At 36.2% G+C, this 26,706-nt stretch overlaps 1 protein-coding gene across 3 annotated transcripts in view; it reads left to right on the plus strand.

Moving 5' to 3' along the window:
- CHN1 (chimerin 1) overlaps positions 1 to 26,706 on the plus strand; it is a 181,525-nt gene that overhangs the window by 109,979 nt on the left and 44,840 nt on the right. For 2 of the 3 annotated variants that reach the window (XM_069470656.1, XM_069470649.1), the window contains one exon: positions 22,388 to 22,465. The exons of the other annotated variant lie outside the window; for it this stretch is intronic. In XM_069470656.1, the coding sequence (XP_069326757.1) occupies positions 22,388 to 22,465 (78 nt within the window). The remainder of the gene's footprint in view (positions 1 to 22,387; positions 22,466 to 26,706) is intronic. 3 annotated transcript variants of the gene reach the window in all.

Consider the following 26,706-nt stretch of genomic DNA (forward strand, 5'->3'; position numbering starts at 1 on the left):
TTAAATAAAATCACTTAAATTACTGATTTGAGGATTGGAAAGGAAGCTATTAGAAATTCTTTCACAATTGCTATTTCAGAGTCTTTAGCGTTTCGGTGGGGATATGATCACTAGTGGCAGAATTTCCATCCATTTAACCTTTCAAAACAAGAACCAACTCTGGTAGCTTTAGGAGGCTATAAAGCAAGATGAGACTGTCAAGCAGTTAATCTGGCCTAGGCCATGTTGCTCTCAAACTAACTTTGCGGGCAATGCTAAAAGAATCAGCTCTCTAGTTGTAATAAGTCCTTGCCTTAGATCTCATACTCCATGATTATATTTTCAAGTGTTCCTTTTGTTGCTGATTTCTAGTTTTATTCCACTGTGGTCAGAGAAAATACTTGATATGATTTCAATTTTTTTTTTAAAGTTTTTAAGACTTGTTTTGTGGCCTAACATATGGTCTAACCTTGAGAGTGATCCATGAGCTGAGGAGAAGAATGTGTCTTCAGCTGTTGGATGAAACATTCTGTAAATGTCTGTTGGGTCCATTTGGTCTATAGTGCAGATTAAGTCCAACGTTTCTTTGTTGATCTTCTGTCTGGATGATCTGTCCAATGCTGAGAGTGGAATGTTGAGGTCTCCAACTATATTGTATTGGGGTCTATCCCTCTTTTTAGCTCTGTTAATAATTTGCTTAATATATCTGGGTGCTCCAGTGTTGGGTATGTAGGTATTTAGAATTGTTATGACCTCTTGCTGAATTGACCCCTTTATCATTATATAATGACCTTCTTTATCTCTTTTTACAGTTTTTGTCTTGAAATCTATTTTATCTGATAGAAATATAGCTATTCCTGCTCCTTTTTGGTTTCTGTTTGCATGGAATATCTTTTCCCATGCCTTTATTTTCAGTCTGTGTGTCCCTTTATAGTTGAACTGTGTCTCTTGCAGACAACACATGGTTGGCTCTTGTTTTTCATCCATTCAGCCACTCTGTGTCTTTTGATTGGAGAGTTCAGTCCATTCACAATCAATGTTGTTAATGATAGGGAAGGACTTACTACTGCCATGTTATCATTTGATTTCTGGTGGTTTTGTGGTCCTCTCTTTGTTTCTTCCTTCCTGTCTTCCTTCGTTACAAGTGATTTTCTCTGATACTGTGTTTTAATTTCTTGCTTTTTAGTTTTTGTTTATCTGTTACAGGTTTTTTGATTTGAAATTACCATGAGGCTTGCAAAAAACATTTCATAACCAATTTTTTTAAACATATGACAACTCTGCTTACAAAGAGAAATCTAACAAATTCTATCCTTTAACTCCATTTCCCCCTCCCCTACTTTTTAACTTTTTGTTGCTCCTCATCCATTTTTTTATACTATCAAAATTTTTTTGTATTAATTGTTATTTTTGATAGGTTTGTCTTTTAGTCTTCCTACATAAGATATAAGTGGTTTGTACACCACAGTTACAACAATAGAGCATTCCATATTTGTGTATTTACTGTTACCAGTTAGTTGTATACCTTCAGATGATTTCTTATTGTTAATCAATGTCCTTTTCTTTCAGACTGAAGAACTCCTTTCAGCGTTTCTTGTGGGACAGGTCTAATGTTGATGAAATCCATCAGCTTTTGTTTTTCTGGGAAAGTCTTTATTTCTCCTTCATGTTTGAAGGATATTTTTGCAGGATATAATATTCTAGGGCTAAGAGTTAAGGTTTTTTTCCTTCAGCACTTTCAACATGTCATGCCACTCTCTCCTGAGCTGTAAGGTTTCCACCGGAGAAGTCTACTGCCAGATGTATCGGACCTTCTTTATATGTTATTTTTTTTCTTTTTTCTTGCTTCCCTTAGGACCTTTTCCTTATTTGTGACCTTTGGGAGCTTGATTATTAAATGCCTTGAGGTAGTCTTATTTGGGTTAAATCTGCTTGGTGTTCTGTGACCTTGTTGTACCTGAATATTGATATCTTTCTCTAGGTTTAGAAAGTTCTCTGTTACTATTTCTTTGAATAAACTTTCTACCCCAATCTCTTTCTCTGCTTTCTCTTTAAGGCCAATAACTCTTAGATTTGTTCTTTTAAGGCTATTTTCTAGATCTTGTAGGCATGCTTCTTTATTCTTTCTTTTTTCTCTTCTGACTGTGTATTTTCAAATAGCCTGTCTTCAGTCTTCCTGATTCTCTCTTCTGCTTGGTCAGTTCTGCTTTTGAGAGACTCTGTTGCATTTCTCAGTTTGTCAGTTGAATTCTTAAGCTCTGGAATTTCTGCTTGATTCTTTTTTAATTTCAGTCTGTTAAATTTCTCGAATAGGCTTCTGAATTCCTCCTCTGTGTTGTCTTGAAGTTCATTGAGCTTCTTTAGGACAGCTATTTTAAATTCTTTATCTGAAAGGTCGTGTATCTTCATCACTCCGAATTGATCACTGGTACCTTATTTAGTTCCTTTGATGAGGTCATGTTTTCCTGGGTGTTCTTGATGCTTGTAGATGTTCCTTGATGTCTGGGCATTAAAATGTTAGGTACTTATTTTGATCTTTGCAGTCTGAGCTTGTTTGAACCTGTCCTTCTTGAGAAGGCTTTCAAGTATTCAAAGAGAATTGGGAGTTGTGATCACTGCAGCCATATCAGTCAGCACTGGGGGTGCCCAAAGCCCAGTAATGTTGTGGCTCTTTGCAGACTCCTAGTGGTGCTGCCTCGATGGACTGGGGTAAGATATGGGAGAATTCCCTGGATTACCAGGCAAAGTCTCTCACTTTCTTCCCTCAGTCTTTGTTCTGGGCTGCTGGAGTTGGGGTAGGAGTGACGTGGGTACTACCTTGTGGCCACCAATACCAGGTCACACCAGAAGCCAGCCCAGTCTCACCTAGGGCCTGTGGTGACTGTTGCCTGGCTACCTCTGATGATTATTCAAAGCCCAGGGCTCTCTAGTCAGCAGGTGGTGAATCCTGCCAGGCCTGGGTCCCTCCCTTCAGGGCAGCATGTTTCCTTCTGGCCCAGAGTGGGTCCGGAAATGCCTTCCGGGGCCTAAAGCCTGGACTCAGAGGCTTCAGGAGTCTGCTTGGTACTTTATTTTACTGTGGCTGAGCTGGTACCCAAGTTGCAAAACAAAATCCTCTGAACTTATCCCTTTTCTTTCCCCAAGTGGAGGAAGACTCCCTGAGCCACACTGCCTGTACTTGTGGGGACAGGGTGACACAGGCACTGGCTTGGCCACCACTGCTGGTGTCTCACTGGGTCATGTGCACCCCAAATCCACTGGCACCAAGCCAGCACAGCCACAGGAATTGCCCAAGGCCTGCAGTCCTTATGGCCTGACTGTCTTACAAATTTAGACCAGGCCCCAGGTTGCTCTTTTTCTGCCAGTGGTGGGGCTAGCTGGAACTCGGACTTAGGGGCAAAGGATTTCTCTCTGGCCAGGCTGGTCTAAATGCACCCTCTGTGGGCACCATCAGAATTCTGCCCTGTGCTGTGTTCCCCTGTGCCAGGGCAGCCCTGAGTTTCAATGCAAAGTCCCACAATCACTTCAGTCTCCACCCACCCACCCCCAACCCCTGCCACACAGATTCTCTCTCCTCTCAATGTTCTGGCGGGGCACTGCCAGGGGATGGGGAGGGGTGGCACAGGCAATGCAAGATTGTCTTTTCTGTCCTCTTCATTGCCTCTTTCCTTGATATGATATTAAAACCAGGTAGTATGATCGCTCACCTGATTTTTTGGTTCTTCTGAAGATGCTAGTTTGCATGGATAGTTGTTTAATTTGGTGTTTATGCAGAGGGATGAAGGCTAGAGGTTTCTGTTCTGCCATCTTGCTCTGTTCCCTCTTCGTGCTCATTGATTAGGATTTTCATCTTGTGCTTTTTGCTCCATCATATTTCCCTTTTTCATTTGGAAACATTTCTCTTTTCCCCTAATATTTGTACCCCTCAGAGAGTGGAAAGTCATAGCCACGCCCCTGAGCCTTTACTTAAGGTATGAGAACTTAATTGTTTTTCTGTGGCCTCATAAATTAGTCCCTCACTCTTTTGGAGCCTCTATCAAGTTACTACAACCAGTCAGAAATGCTCAGACCTCAACATTATATTGCAATAATTAGATTTCAACAAGAAATTACAGACATCTGTAATGGCTACTAATGTTGCCCGTTTTCACATGTCTCCTTTAAGTGTGATGCTATGTTATTTTCAATGTGGTTTGTCAGTAACTTAAATGAATCAGCCCTATGTCCTCTATTTCCTTAGCTTCTACAACCATTCAGGGAAAATTCACTAAATGCTGTAGGTTTGCTGATGCCCTAATTTACATTCTTAAATTTTACAACTGAAACATTTTCCTTGATAATTTCTAAGTTACTGCTTGTACTTATTTACCAGCAATGTTTGGTAAAAGATTACCTCACTGTAAACTTTCCCTGCAAAAATGGAGGGTTTTCTACTAGCTGCAGATTGTTTAGCACCTTCTTAAGAGATTTACACCTTTCTCCCTTTCACCCACTCAACAGGAAGGGATCCTTGTTCTGGGTATAGTTGGCTTATTAACTTTATAATGGCTTTGGGCTGCTTCCCAAATTCATAGTGAGAAAAAAGCTGTAGTCCCCTCTCCTTTGAGAAAGTTCTCTTTTTCCTTATAATGTGGAAACTCTACAAATGAGCCCATATCTTTACATTTCCAAGAATTTTTTCAAAGTCAACTTTATGCAGGTATAATTTACATATAATAAAATGCACACAGTTCCATGTACAGTTTGATGAGTTTTGACAAATGTATATGCATATGTAACCAATACTACAATCAAAATTTAGAACATTTTAGTGCCCCAGAAAGTTCCCTTATCCCCCTTTATAGAAAAATCCCACCCCTACCCCTGTGCCCACTGCAGCCACTGACAAGATTTCTATCAGGACAAAAATTTTTTTAATTGGTACGACAGGTGACATCTTATGTAATGTTTTAGTTTTTCACATTTGGAGTACTCTTTCCCTTCATCTTTCTTCTTTTTATTTATTATAAATACATAATCTGATTATCTTTAAGTACCTACCTTATCTCTGATCTTTGAGTGTAAAATTTCTCAGGTCGTGTTTCTTAGGGAAATATGAACAACAAAGGAATTATAGGTGTATAGTAGTGATTGCAAGACAGTATAACTTGTTGAAGGTTTCAGTCCTATCATTAGGGACTCTTCACCTTTTAATTCATAATAAATGCTTCAGTAAATTTGAATACACAATGAGGGAGGATTCCTAGATACCTGGAGGAAGAGCCCCTTTGTACTGCTGGGATCTTGGACCTGAGCCAAACGCACTCAGCCCGAAGGGAGCCGGCTCTCCTTTAATCATTTGCTATACCCTTGCTGTTGCTGTCTGGCCTGGAACAGGACTCACAGCAGGTATTATGCATGGTCACAGCTGGTAGGAAAGTAGAGCATCCTCTACTCTCTGAGTGTGAATTGTACCACGTGGTACCAGGTACCACAGTGGAAAAAAACTACCATTTCTGCTGCTCCCCGCTCCCAGTCTCACTCAAATGGGAAAATTACGGCAGTGGTATGATTCCAGAATTCCCTATGGAACACCAGTTCGGCATTTAGATTTCTTTCCCTATAATCCTTGAAACCATATAGGTGCACCCCACGCAACAGTCCTGTAGACTAGAGTTCTCCTCTGCCTATCTCCGGTGAAGAGTGGTGTTCTCTTATGTAACAACCTCCAGTGGTGGATTATTGGTTGTGTAAAATTCCTGGAGAAATGGTTGTAACTTTTCTACTGTTGCCCTCAGAAAAACCTACTGGAATGAAAGTGAATGAGGAATGTTAACATAGGCAAAACTTTGACTTCACTCTAATTTCTTTAAAAAAGATTAAATCATTTGCATATTAATTTTAGTAACTGATTTCCATGTACCTTGATTAGAGTAGGCCCTCCAGTAATCTGAATTGCTCTCTAAGCAAGAGGGCCTCAGAGGCTCAAAAGTCTCCTCTCGTGATCTACTTTTAGAACTCTGCATGGTTTATTGACCACTCTCTGGAAGTATAGTTTCTTAAGGCTGGGAGGACTGGGAATAGTGGTGGGGAGAGGAGAGTACCAGAGTGCCAAAGTAGTAGAAATTTCTAAAAGTATAGAAATGTTTCTTTCACCTGTTCATTTAACTCATCATGTTATGCCAATATATAGGTGATATTTCTTAGGAAGTCCAATCATATTACCTAAAACTGTTCTTAAATTAAAAAATGAGTCTTGTGTTGATATATCTAATTAATGAATTTTAGATTTGTTTTCCTAGTATTAAAGGAATACATGTTCTTTATAAAAACTTTGAAATATATAAAGAAAGAAGGGGATTACTCATAGCCTCAGCATTTGAAGACAACTAGATGTTAACATTTTGAAGAATTTCCTTTTAGTCTTTTTATACATAGATTATTGTAAATTTTTTTCATTTTTATTATATGAGTCATCTCTGTTCATTGCCTAAAAAAATAATAAAAAATGAAAAACAATAAGAATATGAATATTACACCAAATCACACCATTGACAGATAATATAACCAGTAATATTCTGCTGTTTATCCTTCCAGAATCGGGGTAGGGACTGTGTCTTCTATATACACTACTTTGTAATTTGCTTTATTGACTATTAGGTTATGAACATTCTTTCCATGTGAATATATGTATTTATGCTTTATCATTTTAAATATCTCTATAATGTTCCATTGTGTTTGCACACAATAATTATTTAACCAATCCCTTAATTTTTAAAATTTATTGATTCTTTAAATATTTATTGAGTAGCTAAATTGGGCTACTATGCCCAGTAATGAACAAGACAACTATGGATCTGCTTGTGAAGTTAATTTTTGTCTTTCATACCCAAAATATAAAAAAGAAACTTAAAGATTATTCTCATTTTAAAAGATAAAGAAACTAGGGTACAGAGAGAGAAACTCTTTTTGCCAGGACATCTTGTTCTTTAATGATGGTAACCAGTGCTCTTTTTCTGGAATGCTGTCTATGTTTTTAATAATAAATCTTAAGTAATATTTTTTAAAAAATTAAGTAAAAATGTTTCTTTTGCTTAGTTCTGATTAGGATTAGGCTAGAATCATTTTAATAGACTTTATAAATTTACAATTTTGCTTATTGTAAAAATAGCTTTTTCCCTTTAAATAAAAAAAAAATTATTTCCAGAATATTTAATGCTCTAAAAATCAACATTTGTTTAGAAGGATAACTAATAAAAAATTGAAGTTTATAAATTAATTAACTTTAGGGATAATTAAAAACATATGCAATTGTTTTTCTTGGAATAGTCTGTATCATTAAAATATACAAAATTTTATATTAAAGAAACATTTTTCTGAATTTGTTGAATACGGAGAGTTTGCACATTAGCCTTGTATGTAATCATGGTCAAACTTATCTACACTTTGGAGTTGCCAGTCCTAAATTAATAAAGTATTTTGAGGGGAAAGAATTTTCATAATTTCCATCTGCAGCGTACACAGGAGGGCTTAGCTGAATCTGTTACTTAAACCAGAACTATTTTGCTATCTTATGGATATAACATTTTAATTGCCACATATTTTAATGTGAATAGTGAATTCCCTCTGTCCTCTTATAGATAAAGCCCCCCCAAATGCCTTTGCCTAATAAATGAATGTGAAAATGCTTTTATTTGGAAGCAGTATTACTGCAAGCAGGTGGGTTTTTTCTATGTGTTTCATTTTTAAAAATAATGATATTAGATTATAAACAAATGTTTTAAATATTTTACTTTTAATTTCATATAAAACTATTCTAAACTTTTAAGGTAAATTTATTTTTTCTCTCTAAAACAAGATACTTAAATAATAATGAATCTTTAACATTTGATCTGGTGGTAAGACTCATACAAGAATTTCTGTAGTCCTGTATGCTAGTGTTCGGTCATAGCTTGTAGTGATCCACAGTACCTGGTTCAGATGCTCTCTTTCTGCTGTTCCTTTCCTCTCTTAATTCCTTACTTTTTGAGACTTGTTTTCCACAAAGATCCACCTTTACTTCTCAAACAGAAATACTTCAAAAAGAGCTTTGATTATCATATTATATCCTAATTATCCCATAATTCTCTTTCTCCCTCCCTCTCTCTCACACACACACACACACACATACAAAATCCAACCAATTATTTTATTGGGCATATCTTTGGAAAAAGAGATTTGAACTCCAGTTTGTGACTTTAACTAATGATACTGCATTAACCATGACATTAACCTCTCTGGGCCTCAGTAGTAAAGGATCCAGCTTCATAGATGACCACAAGGTCATTTCTAGCTGTCACGATTTTCTGCCTAAGGTTTTTTGTGTAACCTGCAAGATGTTTTTCAGACTTAAGATTCTCTACTTCTGAGAAATTATTATTATTATTCCAAAAGACAGAATAGGCTGAAGACATGCAGATTTAAGTATAGACTTTGCTGTGCTACTAACTAGGATTCCTCTGGCCTTAGGAAATTGAAGGTCTCTTCTAGCTCCCTAGTATGTATATCTAAGGATTATAACTAAGAAATGATAATAGAAATAACTAACATTTATTGAGTCATCATATATCAGAAATTATGCTGAGTATTTAATCAGATTATCTCCTTTAATCTTTATGTAATCTTTTAGGGGCAAGTATTGTTAACAACATGGATATCTTTGGGGATGACAGGTTTATGGTGAATTATCAAGGGATTCTAGGGGAGTGTTTTAATACTGCAGCCTTTATTTTTGAGAATGAAATCAGAAGGGAGAGCTGGACCCATCCACTAAATGTCCGTTGGTGTCATTGTAGAGACTGAACAATTGGACTGAACAAAGACTAAGTGGATCACTGTCTTTAGAGTAGTTGGGTTACTCAAAAAAGGGAGAAGTAGGATCTCCAGAACTACCCAAAGGAAGCTGAAGCATGGTTTAGATGGGCCCTTGACCCACTGAAGCATGTCACTCAAGGATTATCAATTTTTAAAATAAACTCATATCAAATGTTAAAAGAATAAAAAGATTATAATTTATTGAATAAGAAAAGCCATGATATTGAAATTTTTTAATATAGAAAAATAAAATATCCTTTCCTGTAATGTAGCCTAGTTCTCTGATGGTTGCTGTGCTGTCAAGTGCTGTCCTCATTTCTTTAAGTATTGCAGAAACTACACATTCAGATAGTCTTGCTCTGTCGCCCAGACTAGAGTGCCGTGGCGTCAGCCTAGGTCACAGCAACCTCAAACTCCTGGGCTCAAGCGATCCTCTTGCCTCAGCATCCCAAGTAGCTGGGACTACAAGCATGCGCCACCATGCCTGGCTATTTTTTTTTTTCCTATATATTTTTAGTTGTCCAACTAATTTCTTTCTATTTTTAGTAGACATGGGGGGGGGCGGGGATCTCGCTCTTGCTCAGACTGGTCTCGAACTCCTGATCTCAAGTGATCCTCCTGCCTCAGCCTCCCATAGTGCTAGGATTATAGGTGTGAGCCACTGTGCCTGGCCAACATAATACCATTATCATTAAAATAATATTTTTGAAACAAGCTTAAAAGAATGGCATTGTTTTATATTTCTGCAAATCTCATTAATGTATGGTTTAATATTACAAAAACTGGATTCTCATAAATGCTTCTGCATTCAGTCTGTGGTGATATGTTGTTTTGGTTGAAGTATATGAAGGAAATATGGCTTCACATAAATAAACAGTTGAGAAAGAGAGGAGTGTCTTAATAGCCTTCTCAAAAAATTATGGATATTCCTCTTTGATACCATACCAAAACTAGACAAATGACAATTTCCTAAAGGTTACTTGAGATACGGAATCTGAAACCTAATCAATGATCATTTCTTATTTTTACATTGAAATCCGTTGGTCTGTCTTGGACTTTGAATGGATATTTCAATTATGCATGATTCTGTAACATCACGCACTGGTCATTGGAAAATATTGGTTCACTGAGTTATCTAGGTCTTCCAAGTGCTGACAGTTTTATATAATATCAAAGACTCACATTTGTTAATATCATCATTCATCTCATCAGAAAAGTCATTTAAGTAATGGGAAGCTGTCAATTCAGGGTGGCAGATAAAAATTTTCCAAACTTATGATTTTCACTTGAAAGTTTAAATTTTATCACTATCAGTTGTTTTCCTTGAGATACCACAAGAACTTTATTTTTTAGAAAATGCCAAACACCCAAGTCAAAATTTACTCATTTTTTTCAAGTAAAAAATGGTATTCCATGGGAAAAGGAGCTAGCTCAGCTGGCAACTCAAACAATACTTTTCCTTGAGACAACCATGCTTAAAGGGAACCCAGAGACACCTTTTATATCATTTGGCATGAGGCTAACTCTTTCGCTTTTGGATAGTTTTTCAAATATGGAGGTGTGAAACTTGATGTAATTTACAAAAGAGGAGACAGTTAAAACAAAGCAACTGGCTGAACATGACCCACAATAATTTAATATGCTACTGTTCATTAAAAGCAGTATCATTGGTATAACATAATGTATTATTAAATTCTATTCCTGGTATCTCAAAGATTCTGAAAAATGAAAACAAAAAAATTATTCAACTGATCACATGGTTTGTTACTTTGACCTTGAAAAATATAACAAAAGCAGTTAAAAACCTTTCTTTCTATGGCTGATCCTCTAGGAGGAGATGTTTTGGCAAGATTTTTTTATAAATACTTCTTATTTTAATGTCTTCCTTATAAAGACATGCATTTGAAAATAATGAAAATAACTTCATCTTGAAATTTTGTAGCAAATTATGTGTTTGAAATCATAGAAGGAAAAATGATTAGACTTGTAACTGGGCTTACTAATTGTAGATACTGCCCCAACTCCCTTTTCCTTCTAACATTTTCTTGGAACTTGTCATTGCAGAAGGTTTTTATTCATCCAAAAATTTTCATGACCTTTGCATTTTTTTGGTCCTGCAAACTAATTTAAACCACAATGATTGAACAGTCTTTCAAATCAAAAACTACAGTTCATGAATCCCAGGCATCCTTCTTATTTCAGGTAGCACATGTTCTCTTAGCACAACAAAAGTTTTCATTTCAATATCTCCTTTTGTAAGCTATGTTGCTAAGATACCTATGTTACTGCAAATTTCCTAACATGTTTTAGTTTATATTTTACATGCATTTTTGCTTAAAAAAAAAAAAAAAGAAGAAACAATGTTTAAAATGCCTTTCTTCTTAGCACCTCTGAGGAGCTGTTACTTTTTGAATAACCTGGCTATAAGACAAAAAATTATGCATTTTCTTTGTATTAAATCTATTCTGACAGTATAAGGGCAAGAGGCTGGAATCAGGCCTTCATTTGTGAGTCTGAAGAATTCAGTGAGGCTTATGAATGTGCCATGAGTTTGCCTGCTCATTCTTTCCACATTTATTTAGCACCTACTTTGTCCTAAGCATTGTGTTAGGTGGTAAGACTAATGCCAACGATGATAACAGTATCAACATCGCCATCACCACCTAATCTTTGAGAGCTGTCTGCATGCTAGGTACTGAAAATACATGCTTTACATATATTCCGTGCATTCTGCCTACTTCATCTCATCCTTCCAACCTTCCATGAGGTATAGCTACTATCATTCCAGTTGTACAAATAAAGAAACTAAGACTTACCTAAAATCCCGTAACTAATAAATGGAGCTGAGATTCTTTTACAGATAGCCTTGACTCAAAGGCCACGCTTTTAATCACTTAGCTATAGAGAACACTGAACTTTAGTAAAAAAAAAAAATAAATTTTTTAATTGTTTTAACTCTTTATGGAAGGTTTGATTAGGCAGACTGAGGGAGGAGGGTTTATAAACTACATCTCTCTGTCTGCATTATTTCTGGTAAAAGGACTGTATAAATGAAGTAGTCATAAACTACCCTATGGTTTGGGCCTTACAGGGCTTTTGAAGGCACATCCATATTGGAAGGTGGGAGAGAGATTTGAGATGGACAGATGTGGAGAAGTTACCTGTTAGAGGCTCAGAGGCCCATGAGAAGAGGGGCAGCTTGGAAGGAGGTTACAGCCATAGATTTCGGGGATAAACCCAACCTTTGTTAGGAATGTGATTATGGGACTAAAATTGGATGAAAAATATATTATCCACCCAATACCTAGTCTAATTATAATTTATTCATTAAACATGTATTTGTTTAATATCTGGTCCTAGTAAAATAACATAGGGTCCCATTTTCTGGTATCACCATAGTTTCTTTAATGCCTAGCACATAGTAGATACTCAATAAAATGTTTAGTGAAAACTTTGAGAGCTTAGTGTTGTGGATATATACTTTGAGCATTTTAGTATTTTCACTTAATGAATTTGTAGGGTGTATAAAATATTTGCACTTTCTTAGGCCACATGTCCGGCACCCAAAAATCCTTACTTCTTTTTTATTCCTTTAGAGATAAAATGCATCCTAATTATATAATTACTACCTTGGCCTATCTGGAATCTCTGTTATAAATGTAAGACTTATTTAATTATTTACTCATGAGATTGGAATGGCTTTCTACCTTGTAAATTATGTATGTCTGTTTGGTAGATTTTAATGGAAAGCTAATTACCTATTTCTAAAGACAGTTTAATTAGTTGCTCAAGAGACTACTCTCAGTTCATTGGTTTGGAGAGTGGTTTTGTTGATTTGTTTTTATTTAAGGAGCAGGAAAAGCCAATGCAAAAACAAAAACAGGCACACTGCTCAGTAACTCTCCTTGAAGCCCTGATGGATATCTGGCAAAGAACTGCATGAATCTATGTAAGATCAATGTATCACTTTACCTATCACCATCAAAATAATAGAAAAGATTTTTTTAAATACTAGAATTTAATCAGCAAGGCTGACCTTACTTCTTTGGATGTTGTAAACCAGGGGTCCCCAACCTACAGTGAGTTCTATAATTATTTCATTATATATTACAATGTAAAAATAATAGACATACAGTACACAATAAATGTAATGCACTTGAATCATCCCAAAACCATCCCCCCCACCTGGTCCATGGAAAAATTGTCTTCCATGAAACTGGTCCCTGGTGCCAAAAAGGTTGGGGGACCACTCAGACCACAGTTGTAAACCAATTGCAGGCTTAGAACTGAATCGGGGTGGTCACTAAATACTTACGCTTACTGTTGGTTCTGGGTCTTCGTGACACCTGAGCCTGAAGGTTAGGAGTCAGTCTCATGACATGTTGAGTGGTCATGTCTTCGGTTCTCGAGGAAGCACTGCAGAGTAGGGTGAGGACAGGGTGTCAGGTCGGAAGGCCCAGGTTCCATCATGGCTGCTTTGTGGACCAACTATCTGCCCTGAGCAAATACCTTAACATCAGTGAATTTCCTGAGAAATAGGAATTTGAAGACATAATGAAATAGTATCTATGAAAAGCACTTTGTTAGAATCTAAAGCTCTGTATAAGTGCTACTGATTTCGGGGCCGTGTAAAGGCAGGCCTAGATTTTTTTTAACCAGATCGTCAGACTATAGTAATTAAAATAATTGTAATGTTGGACTAGAATAGAATTATTAAGCCAGTTACCTCATAGATCTTCAATTGCTTGGTTAGACTATCTCTCTTTAACCTTTCCTTTGTGGAGGAGGAAATCAGTGGGGTAGATTCCTCTCAATACATTAAAATGTCACTAAAAGATAGATACAAAATCATCCTTTAATCTTTTCTTCTTCATCCTCCCAAGAGGCAGTTGTTGCAGTCTGAGTTTCTGTGTTTTCGTTTTTAACATACTGATCTCTTGCGGGCCTTGTCCAGATGTCTCAAGTCACTCTTAAGAAGTCAAGTTCCATATGGCACACAGTCTATATGAAAATAAGAATCTAATGGTTATCTCTTATATGAAGAGCATCCAAGTTAGAGGTTGTTAAGGTTCTCTATTAATTTCATTAGGATCCTTTGAACTAACAGGAATTTCATAAAATGAAATACTGTGGACATATTATAAAAAGTTGGTTTTATAAAATGCCCAAAGGCAAGCTATTTTCCCTTTTTTCACATCATTATCTTGTAAACCATGCAATGTAGCAGTGTCATTACAAAGAAACGTTTCTGTATAGCAGTGTGGTGGTCAGTTAACACATCTGGGAAGTATCCTCATGCTTACACTTCTTCCCAGGATAATTATTTATGAAGGTTAAATCTTTTATCTTCAGGCCACTATTGCCATTTTCAAATAAGAAAAACAGGTTTTCAAAAGTATGTTTGAACATCACAAGTCTTCTACTTCATGCCATGAATCAACATTTGTCTTTATTGAGGCTTAATTGCAATTGGAATATTCTAATCAAACTGTAGTGTATTTGTGCCATATATAGGAAGTTTAAATAAGCCTGTAACAGGTCCTTTTTAAAATAACCAAAACACTTGGGCTTCATCCTAGCCTAAGCAACAGAAGTCACTTGAGGAATGAGAAAACTGAAAATACAATGCTTAGCTTTTATTCTTATATACTGAACTGCCTCTGTTAAATACGTAGAAAATGTTCACTGAGATGTGGTAACTTGAAATAACCTCATGTGACAGTTTAAAATCTGTAAACATTCCTAATAATATCAACCTGAATCTGCTTTTTTATTTTTATTTTTTTAATCTGGTTTTTAGTTGTATTTTCTATAAGGATATTACATCTAAAAGCTTTTTGAAAAAGTGAAAACGTTTGATTCAAGAGTTTTGCACTGGATTTGTAGTTCCTAATTATTAATAAAGTGTTTGAGCTTCTGTAATTTTACCTTCTCTATTAATTGCAGAACAATAATAGTGTTTCTTTAAGTCTTACAGGTAATAGGTATCAAAAATTAAAATGACACATTTCCCCATGTAGCCCCTTAGGTTCATAGCAGGGGGTAGGGACAGGGAGATTAAGATGAAATTCTCATGGAGGCCAATTTCAGCTTTTCATTAGCAAGAGCCAAGGAAGAATGTTATGTTCATCACCATACAACCATCACTGCCAGTGGCCACCTATTGCAGAGTGTTAGATTAGAACATTTTACTCTTGTTATGTAATTTTGTTTATATTAACATATGGTTACATAATTCAGGATCAGGACATCTTTCATTTATTTTATTTTTCTTCCCAAAGCAATTATTATATAAATTGTTATCAATACATCAGGGCTACAATCTACCACCCTCTAAGAACTTGTAAATGAAAACATAAGACTGCTTTATGAATTAACTTTAAGATCACCACCTAGGATATCTGAGCAGAGATATGCAAAATCATAAAGAAATACCTAAAAAGGAGGCTCAAAGAGGTAGAAGTTGCTGATGTCCATCCAAGTACTGACATAAAGGGAGGCAGCTCCCGTGAAATGGACACTGAGTATTCTAGGACATTGGCAAGGTGATCCTAATTGTAGAGGATTCAACAGATGTCTTCACTCTGTTCATTAAATACTCAGTTCATCCATTCTGTGCTCTGATTCCATTCTCACCAACTTGCTAAATTTTTTGTTGTTTCCAATGTAGATGTGCTACCAAAAAGAGCATGTTGGTCACTACTTTATGATAATTATATCTCGTATCTTATTAGAAACTAGACAGCTGCCATTCTGATTTACCTATCAGTTTTGTGAGCTTGGTATTAAAATGTTAGTCTCCCCTTGAGAAATAATCTCCTTGTGCTGACCAAGTAAGTTTCTGAGCCTACAAGATTGGATACCAGACAAAAAATTGCCAATTTGCCAGAGATACTTTGTGAAGGTACCTGAATATAGCCAGCAGGCCTTTCCCACATCTCACAGCACATCCCTTCTTCCTTTTGAATTTCTATTAAAAATATTGAGAAGACCATAGAGTTGATTTAGTCCAGCTAGGATTTAGAAAAGTTGAGTAACTTGGCTGATGTCAGTAAGAACCAGACTCCACCCTCTCCTCCTTGGGCATGGTGTTCTTCATGTAGAATGAAAAAGCTTCCTCACAACTGGCACCCAGGGCATTTCCTCATATTTCTGTTGTTTCTCAAAAGAAAAAGGCATACTAGGGCTATATTTTTTTGTTTGCATTGTGTTTTCAAATGTCTTATGTTTAAATATTATTGCATATGAGTCTGTCAGGGAGCACATTAGAGTATACAACATTTGGTAGTGGCAATGTTAGTATAGTGTCATTTGAATTTATTATACACTGAAGTGAATGCACTGATGTGCCTTATTGTTATCTGTTTAGATAGATATTATGTTAATACTAGAAAAGCTATATAGTGAAGACTGAATTAGGCATTATAATGTGATTGTTGTCAGTAGCAAAAAAAATTTAGAGTCCTGGCAGAATGTTAAGAGTTTTCTGTGCAACATAAAAATTTATTTATCCCGGTATAACTTAAGGAATTTATAGAGTTTTGATACAAAAGTCTCTAATGTTTGACTAAATGCATTTGAAAATTTTGCTTGAGTGTTGAATCTGGTAGATAACTATAAATTCAAGTATGGCAGTACTAAAAGGCCTAGTGATCTGAGAGTAAGAATATAAATGATCTAGAAATTTATTCAGATATTAAGCTTTCACAATTGCATGTTAGCAACAGACATGAGAGGCAGGATAGTCTAAAGGAAAGATACAGAATTTGAAGTTGCGTAGATGTAGGTTCAAGTCCTATTTTCACCATGTACTAGTTAGGTGACCATTTAGGCAAGATACTTAATTTCTCTGAGCTTCTGTTTCTTCATCTATAAAATGAGAATTATAATAACTACCTTACTTGTTGTTTGGACAACTCAACTACAGTATACATGTAAAGCATTTAGTAGTACAATGCCATCCAGTTGTCAATTAATGGAAACTGACATATATTGTACTCTTGGCTCTAATGGAGAATAATTAGGTTACAAATTATAAATCGGGATGAAGGTAGGAATAATCTGTGTATCTAGAGTAAGATTTGCCTGAATTCATAACTTGATATTGGATATTTCAGGAAACCTGTGTTGTTTATACCTCAATTTTAACATTTTATAGAAATTGCAGGATTTCACTAACCTAAACCAGAAACCCTAATTACCCAAGAGTTAATCCAATTATTTAGCACCTCCCCAAGCCTCAAGGCCGTGCCAGCTAGAACATTCCTCTGTGGTGCTTTTTTGGACGGAATGTTGATTTAGTTAACTAGAACATTATGGTATGAGTCTGTGATATCCCCATAATGTTATAGAAGAGGTGGCTGTTTGTGTTACATGAGGTCCTTCCAGTTTCCTAGAGAACCCTCTTTCTATAAATAAGTCCTGACATTCAGTAGTTGGAGATTTATTCCTTTGGCTTAAGTCTTGGTCCCATATTAAAAACCAGATCCTTATAGAAAAGGACATATAATCAGTCATTTGTACCTTTGTGTGAATAAATTGATAAGACCCTTTTCTGTAAGCAGGATTTGATGGGATTACTCAGAGTTGAGCATAGAGGTTCTCTTAACTATAACATTGCCAGGAACAGGGTAAAGATTGCAGAACAGTGATGCTTACGATGTGTCTAAATGATGGGTTATAATTTGATCTGAAGCTCACATTGCATAGGACAATGGTCTTGGGCCTTTAATCCATATAATAGTTACACATTATACTATCTCTGATCTTGGAAATATAGGCCCTTGGATACAAGGAAAGGAGGAGAAACTTCCATTTATTACTTTCTGTGCCAGAAATGCAAAATGCTTGCTGCATATCATCTCATTTAATTCATAATTCTATGCAATGTTTTTAATCCATTTTACACGTGAAGACTGAAATAGTAACTTGACTAAGGACATGGCGCAGCTAATAAATGAAAGGGTTAAGGGTAGCAGTTCTGTCAGGCCCCAGAGCCCAAGTTTCCTGTTTTACTGCACTTGGTGAAAATGAGAGGCTGGCTTAGCACCAATCCAGTATTACTACTGGGCAAACAACAGGGTAGTGGCATCAGTAGAAATTTCTTTATTTGAAAAGTAGTGAATGTGTTCCTTTTCAAGGGCACCTATTTCACCTTCTGTTCCTTACTCCTCACAGCTCCCTGCCCCACCTAGTCCTCTGTATTGCAGATGGCATGGATAAAGGTAGGCACAGAGCGGATTGGGGAATCTGCCCATTGCCCTTCCCTGTTTCCAGGCCAGTCACCCTCCTTCAGATGAACCTACTACAGAAGTGACATCAGTGTCAGGGATGGGCAGGGTCAGGTCTAAAGATAAGCCCTAGATTGCCAGTCAAAATAAAAAGTTGGATACTGCTGGTGTTTCCATCGACCTTGCAGGATATGTGCCCCGCCAGTTTAGAGCCCTACCCCATTAAGCCATTTTTGTCTGTTTTATAGAGCCAGACTATGAGCGGCACTTTGTCCCTAGCACCTTGTGTTTATCTGCTACTCTCATAAAGTAGCAGAAAGAGCTGTCAGGCTTTGGAGACAAAAGATGGAGATTACGGTTTCAGACTTTTCACTTCCTGACTGTGTGACCTTGAGCAAGTCACTCTGTGAACCCCAGTTTCTTCATCTGTAAAGTGTGACCATCATGCAATATAACCTCCCAGGATGGTTATGAACGACACACAGGACACCCACGTGAAGCATCAAGCAGTGTTCCTGGCTCCTTAACAAATACCAAAAGTCTCCTTTCCTTGCCACTTTCCACTTCCCTCCTAACCCTGCTTCCTCAGCTAACATACATATCATTATATGCCTTTTAAAAATTAGGATTAGAGCCAGATTGTAGGAAATTGGGTAGAGGCCATAGTAACAAAGGAAAGGCAAGAGTTTCCAGGCGTGGTTGTGTGGTATTGACTAAAAGCAGATTACAGACTCCTTGAGAGCAGGGACCTATGTCTTATACTTACACAGCATACCCTACAGCTAATATTTGGAACAGCACCCTTGTAATCTTGTCATTTATGGAGCATTTACTGCCTGTAGTCTTTTCATCTTTCGTGTGTCTTCATCTTTAAACTTCCCAGTAATCTATAAAATAGATATTATTTTCCATATTATGTAGATAACATAATCAAGACACCAGGCAAAGCTCCCAAGGTCAGCATTCAGTTTCTTGGATTTCAAATTTCATTTATTATACCACACTGCCCCTCAATAAAAATAGCCACCTTCATTTGGTTTCAATTTTTAACAAAATACGTATTGAACCTTTATTTGCGTAAGCTAGTATGCTAGATTCAAGGTTTGTACAAAGATGTATAAAACCTAATTCCATATAAACAGCTACACAGGTAACTGATACAAGGTAGAATGTGATATGTCTCATAATTAATGAATCAGTAAAAACCTCTGAGGTTCATAGGTGGGCAAGATCACATTTAATTGGTACAGATCATCAAGGGCTTCATGCAGGAGGGGGTGTTTGAATTGAGCCTTAGGGTCAGCATTTCCTACTACATGTACTGCATGTTATACTTGAGACCCTAAGATCTTGGTTACTATATTACTTTTTCTTACCATCCATTGTTACTCGTACAGTCTATTGCTTCTCTTCAAAATTGAAATAATAACTAGAGAAACCATCTTTTATAGAATCATAACAACCACTCTCAGATTCCATAGTTTCTTCTCATTTTCTCACCTGGATGGATATAGCATAGTGTTGGAGAGCCCAGCCCCACCACCTCCTAGCTGTGCAATTTTGGGAAGTTAGCTTCTGTGGGCCTTGGTTCTCTCAACCTTAAAATTAGGATAATATATGCCTCAGAGGGTTTATCTGTGGATTTTATGGGATTCTGTGTGTAAAGTGCTTAGCTGCTTCCATGGAACATAAGTACTCAATAACTAATAAATTATAGTCATTATTAATAGATTCAAGAACTAACTAGATGGATATGGCCTGATAAATGTAAGCATGAGTGATATACATTTGCCTGGAACATTAGAACATTGACATTGGTTCTGAATTGTAGAGTTAGCAGTTTTTGTGACTTGCAAGCTCTTCACCAAAATTAATGCAGAATTGCAGTTCCGACCAGGTTGAAGGCATAATAGTGACCAAATCCTTAGCCATTTGAGAGTAGTTAAGATCCTTTTCATACTAAGTTGTTTTCTGTCTCCTTACTGCGCTAGGTAGCTTTCCAAATTGCAATTACTCCAGTGTTTCTTGAGTAGAACAATTATTTAGGAGAGAGGGTGCAACTGTGCAGACTCTACGGTAGACTTTACCTCTCAGTGGCAGAATGTTCACTTTTACCTGGCCATGAATTTTCTGGATAACTACGATGAATATTTCTGTGCTTGGTTGAATTTTAGTTACTACAGCTGAAGGAGTGGGTTGATTTATATATAATGCAAGACCTTGATCAAAAATAGGAAAAAAAAATGCTACTTGGGTTACACATGTGATTGTTTAATTTAGTAACTTGATGTTAAACATTGTTGAGAAAAAAGTTTACTGTTGAACTTGCCTTTGGAGTCTCTGTTTTTTTCTAATGCCTACTGAGAATTGGATAAACTCCATTTTAGGCTGTACATGTCTGAAGAGTTGATTGGCCTTTATATTTTTTAGTCATCACATGACAAAATAGGTTTAAACCAAAAAGTGATTTAGGTTAGGCAAGGAAGCTTTTTTCCATTGCGTTTTCTCTTGGAATGGGAGCATTTTATGTCTCATATTAATTATCTAAGGGTATAAATTTGTGAAGTTGAAACTTCTGTAGATCTAACTATTAACTTGTTCTTTTTATTAAAATGTTTTTTAAAAAATGTAAGGGACCATAGACTGAAATAAGTTGGGATTATTTAGAAAATCAATCACTCATTATTTCTGATATCTAGCATAAGGCAAGGACCACTTTGTGCCCTAATTAAGCTAGACTATTTACTGGGCAAATACTCCCTATAGATTATGAAATCTGAAATAAATTGTTTACACCAGCAAATGTACTGAAACCATCTAAATATAGGATTTTAGATTCTTTAAATACAGTGTAACATTAGAGTCATAATGGATTAAATTTAAATACCATAGCATGAAGAAACAGAAGGGAGATGATTAGGGAACCAGAGTGGGAAACTTAAGCCTTTTATAGCACCTTACTGAAAAATGTAGGTATTGCCCTAAATAGAGCACATACGCATCCAAGGGTCCTGGAGCACAGTTATACTAATATTATATATGGGACCTGTGTAAATGGGAAATTATTCCCAACTGGTTCCCACTATCACTGACCTTAAGCTCTCTGAATAAAAACTGTCAAGACTAGAGAATTAAAATAATGGTTTCATTTATTTGTGACCCACAACAAAACTATTCATAGGACCTGGACAAAACTGCCCACTCCAGGGTGTTGGCAGTGTTACATGCATGCTCCTTGTTCTGCATGAAAATAGTGTGATACTGGTTAAACTCCTTTTCATCAAAATACTTATCAGTTTTTGCTCATCTTTAATAAAGTTGGGTTTCGGTTAACTAACCTCGGTCCCTGATGTGCAAAGGATACAGATCAGCCTTTCATAATTTACCTGGCAGCAGTGGTTCATTCTTTTTAAAACCTAGTGCTGTGTGTTAATTTTCCTCTGCTTTTAATAGGTTAAAAAAAATTCCATTTTGTAATAATACATGACTCATTCATTGCTCATTATCTTCCCACTGTTTTTTTTTTTTTCTTTTGCCTTGAGCCAGCAAGAAAATCTTACATGAGAGGAGGGAGAAACAGAGAGACAGAGTGAGTTGAGGAATACAGTACTTAAATACTGTTGCTTGGTTTTCATTGGTTATCTCCTTTCTTACGGTGGCCAGTCTGATCCAGCCTTCCCTGTCAAGTCCCTCCCCTCCCCCACCCTCCCTGCTAGGGGCTTCACAGGGTTGCTGTTGCTAGAAACTGATTGCAGGCAGTATGTAGGCATCTTTCATTCAGAATGGACATTAATATATTGAAAAGAGAAGAAAGCTTTTAGAAATGTATCATTTCTCAAAATTGTATGGCTTTTAAAGAGGGATAGAGAGAGATGCTGAGTGTTTTGTATGTTAGCATCGACTCTTTTTATTTCTGTTCAGACTCAAGTTTTTGGAAGCTTAAATATAGATCCCTTTAAGAAAAAAAGGAAGAAAGAAGAATTTGCCTGGTTAGCCGACCTCTGTTTATGAAGTGCTTCATCCTCCTCCTCCACCTCTCCGTGGTGTTTCTCTGCAGCTCTCTGTAGGTTAGGGTTCTGTGCTGCCTGGCAGAATGCTCGTGTGTTAGCTGAATAGACTTCATCGACAGACATAGATCAGTATAGGTTTTCTTTTTTCCTGTGAATTCCAAAATGCCATCCAAAGAGTCTTGGTCGGGGAGGAAAACTAATAGAGCTGCGGTTCACAAATCAAAACAAGAGGGCCGTCAGCAAGATTTATTGATAGCAGCCTTGGGAATGAAACTGGGTTCTCCAAAGTCGTCTGTGACAATCTGGCAACCTCTGAAACTCTTTGCTTATTCGCAGTTGACATCGCTTGTTAGAAGAGCAACTCTGAAAGAAAACGAGCAAATTCCAAAATATGAAAAGGTTCACAATTTCAAGGTAAGAATATTTGTTTTTAGCCTTTTCTTATAAGAAATGCAAATTTCTTGAAGTATACAATATAAAAGGAGTATCTTCTGATGACTTTTTAAAACTAGGATGACTTGACTAAAATGTTCTTGCTATTTAATATGTTTATTGAGATGTTTTAAAAGCCTGATTTTATTTAAGGAATAGCTGAATAAAGCTAATATAAGTCCAACCCAGTTTTCTCTAATGCTGTTGTAATATTGTTTAATCAATATGTACTCACTGGTAAAAGTCTTGACTTAATATATTTAAAAGGTCTCATTTAATAATGATTTTGGCATTATTTTTATTTGTGATGCAAAAATGTCTAAATACCTTTGTTGGATATTTTATGAGAGGATTAGATCTTATCCCTGTTCGTTTCTGGTAAAAAGCTTTGGACATAAGAGGCATGTGCTGTTGCATCTGGATTGAGCAGATGGTCTGCATTTCCCATAGTTTCTGTCTTTTCTCCTCTGTTAATGAATTGACCACAGTGAGAGGAGGATGGCTACCATGGGACTGTCGATGCTGCTGACACGAGCAGCTTCTCTTCACTTTCTGAGTATTTGCTTTCACCTTGTGTGTGTATGTGTGTGTATGTATGTAGTTTTTAATTATTGTGTTAACATGGTTTATCAACTGTACTTGAATCTTCTTTCATCAAGATGATACATATGTTGATTCAAGCTGTATGTAGATCTTGCCTGTATTTACAGCATGATATAAGGCCTTGAAGTGTTCTGTCCTTTGCAATCTAATTCAGAGAACAAACAATGTGAGGTCGATCATAAGGAGAACCAGTTACATTTAATAGGCAGATGCCCTGGTATTTCTATAACTTCCCAATAGTTAGGCAACTTTATGATACAGTTTCTGAAACATGGATATTTTTAGTTTAGACAAAACATCATTAGGTTTTAAGTTAGAAAAGGAATAATTTGGTTTCAAAAGGTAATAAAGCTGCAAAACCCTGATCTTCCATTTATTTGTTAATTTACTCAATGTTTATTCAGCACATAGAAGGCACCAGGCTCTGGACTAGGTAATGTCATCCCAAATCTGCAATTCATCCTGATTTTTGACAACAGTATTTATTTTTACTCAAATGCTAACTACCAAGCTCCCAGTATACTGTGCATTTTCCATAGCGAGGAATAGATTTTTATGATCTTTAGATCATTTTGGGTTAAAGGAGAAATTACTTAGTAAAAATATGCTTCTAGGCTTTATAAAGATTGCTAACATTTCAAGATAAACTAGCATTTTCTTCTTTCTCTTTAAACATATTAAGGACCTTACCTTTTAACCAATATCTTTGATTTAAAATTAAATTAAGGCAATTCAGTAGAAAACAGAAATCATATGTGCATCCAGTTTTAACCACATCTTCCATTTATGCACCTCAACAATACATGCAGGTTACTAGGCCTCGGTTTCTTCTTGCATGATAGACAACTGGCCTTACAGAATTTTTATCAGGAAAATGATCCCAAATAAATCTTTGTGCATATTTAAAGTTAAATCACAAAAATAGCCATTAGATTCCTAAGCAAGAAATTATATGCATACTATTTAGAAATGGCTGAGATTTTAAAGTAATATCTCCAGAGATGTACCCTCTGATTTTTTCAGCAGAAACAGATCGACCTATGAAGAATGCCATTTTAGTGCTAAGTTCATTGTGCTTGCTTTATATCAATACTGATTAAGAGCAAATAGTAGGGCTGTTCAAGGATTTGCATAAACAAGCATATTCTCTTTTTTGTTTGTATTTTCCAGTTATTTCTCAATTTTAATTTAACACATGACTTTAATGAACAAATTCTGTATAACCAGAAAGTGCTGACTGTGGGATCAATTGTGATTCTTAAAGATACTTGTTTTTTTTAAAAGCCCATAAAAAGTACAAGGCTTCTTCCTTCTCTGGAGCCAAAAAATCAAAACCAGCTTGGACTTGCTCTTGAAAAAAGGTATTTATGCTCAAAAAAGGAGCTCATGTTAGGGAGATGCATTACATATTTTTTAGAGTTGCTAATAAGGTCAGAAGTCTCAGGATTGACCCTTCCCAAGTATTGAAATTACTTTGTTATTTAAAAAAATTTCCAGTGGGGTATCATTATTGAAAGAAGAAGGGGAAGTCATACTTGACTTCTGAGAACATCCCAAAAAGGATTCAGACTCTGTGGCAAGAGCAATTCTCTCCCACACAGACACTCACTTAGATCACTGCTTGTGACATACACATGTATGTATGTACAGTATGTACAATTCAGAGATTTGTTGTGGGGAAAATGCCGAGCATTTCCATGTTGATAATCACTCATGTGTCGTCGCCATTGACTATTTTCAGTGGTGGTAAAAGTGTATTCTGTCTAAGCACGAGCCCACTCACCAAGGCCTCATTTCAATATGGTTTTCTTTTTTGTTTCTTGAACTGCTTTGTTATGTAATACCGCTGTGTGTGCTGAACAGCTGTCAAATCTTATTTCAGAGGATGAAGCCAAAAGTGCACCATACCTTTGGTGAAAGCACTCACCAAGGTGAAAGCAAAACAAATCAAGTGGACCTGACTATAGACAGGTGTTTGTTTTTGGAGTGAGTTTTTTATTTTGGGTTTTCTTAGGGTTTTTTTTTTTTTTTTTGGTAGTAGGAAGGCTTCCATTTTGCTGTGTTATGTAACATGGTCTCTTTTTTTTTTTTCCTGTTACTTATAAGGATTTGATACAGAATCTGTCACAAGAAGGACAGTTAGATCTCTTAGGGAGGTTATTTAAGGCAGTACATCCTTTAAAAATAATTACCCTATAAGTTATCAACATAAATTAGAGTGAAAATAATTTTACCTGTTCCCTAGATCTACTTCTTATTTTAAGAGAAACTTCTAACATTAAAACTAAAACACAGGCACCCCACCAGCAGCAATTGCATCCTACATTCTGAGTCTCTCTGGATGGAATGATAAGTAACACCCAGCTTTTGCCCTCAGGAGCTTGCTTAATCTCTCTAAACCTGTTTCTACATCAGAAAAATTGAATTTGACTTCCTGGTACATATAGGGACATGGCAGCCATTATTTTTGTTATTACAGTTTACCCCTAAGTGGGTATTTCTTCTGAGTCCATACCAAGAAATTTATACTTAAGTGTTCATCTCAGTCCTGTGTTTTCTAGCCCAGTTGCACAGGTCATGATGTAATTGAGAACCTTAGCATGATTGTGGAGGCTGAAGAAAGCTCTTGCTTCTTTCTTAGCTCCCAGGCAGAGTTAGATGTTACATAAGAGCAATTGCATTTTTCATGCACTATAGAATACAGCGAAATCCTCCATATTTCTTTTACTCCTTCCAAATTAAACTACTAAATGTTTTGTTTGCTTTGCTGCTTAATTCAGATAACTCTATAAAACAATATCAAAATTAGATATCACATAATAATAAGAGGCTACTTAGGCAAATTAAGTAATTAAAACATTAAGAATTAGAGTGAGTAGATAACTTTAAAATGAGTTCTTTTTTAAGATGGTCTTGAAGTGGTGAGTGGTTGATTTTAGTTTCAGATACTTGCATTCTTCATATATTAATAGATTTAATGTTGCTAAGATAATATGCAAGCAATGAATCCTGAAATGTGAATCAATACTGTAATTAACACTATTACATGAACCTTATATTGTTTAATTATTGATTCAGGACCTATGAAGAAAAAGAGATAATAGTGAGCCTGGTAGTCCTGGCCCACACACTGGACCTTCTGCTGTTTGATGAACTGAAGGGTAGCAGTGGCTGGCACTCCCGCTGAAAGTGGCCTTTCCTTTCCTTCCAAGGACAGTGGCAAATCCAGGCCTCCTCTGGTCTTTTATTTGATTCACACTTGAGAATAAATACAAAATGAACCAATAAATAAAGATAGTTTTAATGGAACTATATGATCTAAAATTCTCTGATTGAATTATACTATACTGAGAAGCATTAGATTATCATAATTTTGTTATTAAAATTTTATTATTAAAGTCCATGTAGACAAATTTTTAAAACGGGTTATATTTACAGCAGTGAAATGTCATATTCAAAGACAGTGCCTACCCCGTCTTTTGTGTTATCCCCACCAACAACACCGACTTCCCTCCCTTCTTCCTTTTCCTTGCCCACATCTAATGCCTGTGACTAGCTGATGCTCAAGAAGCATTTGTTGAATGACCAAATAAATGCGTACACAGTATGACTTTTGTTGT

The sequence above is a fragment of the Eulemur rufifrons genome, chromosome 1 (assembly GCF_041146395.1).
Source record: "Eulemur rufifrons isolate Redbay chromosome 1, OSU_ERuf_1, whole genome shotgun sequence".
NCBI classification, from domain to species: Eukaryota; Metazoa; Chordata; class Mammalia; order Primates; family Lemuridae; genus Eulemur; species Eulemur rufifrons.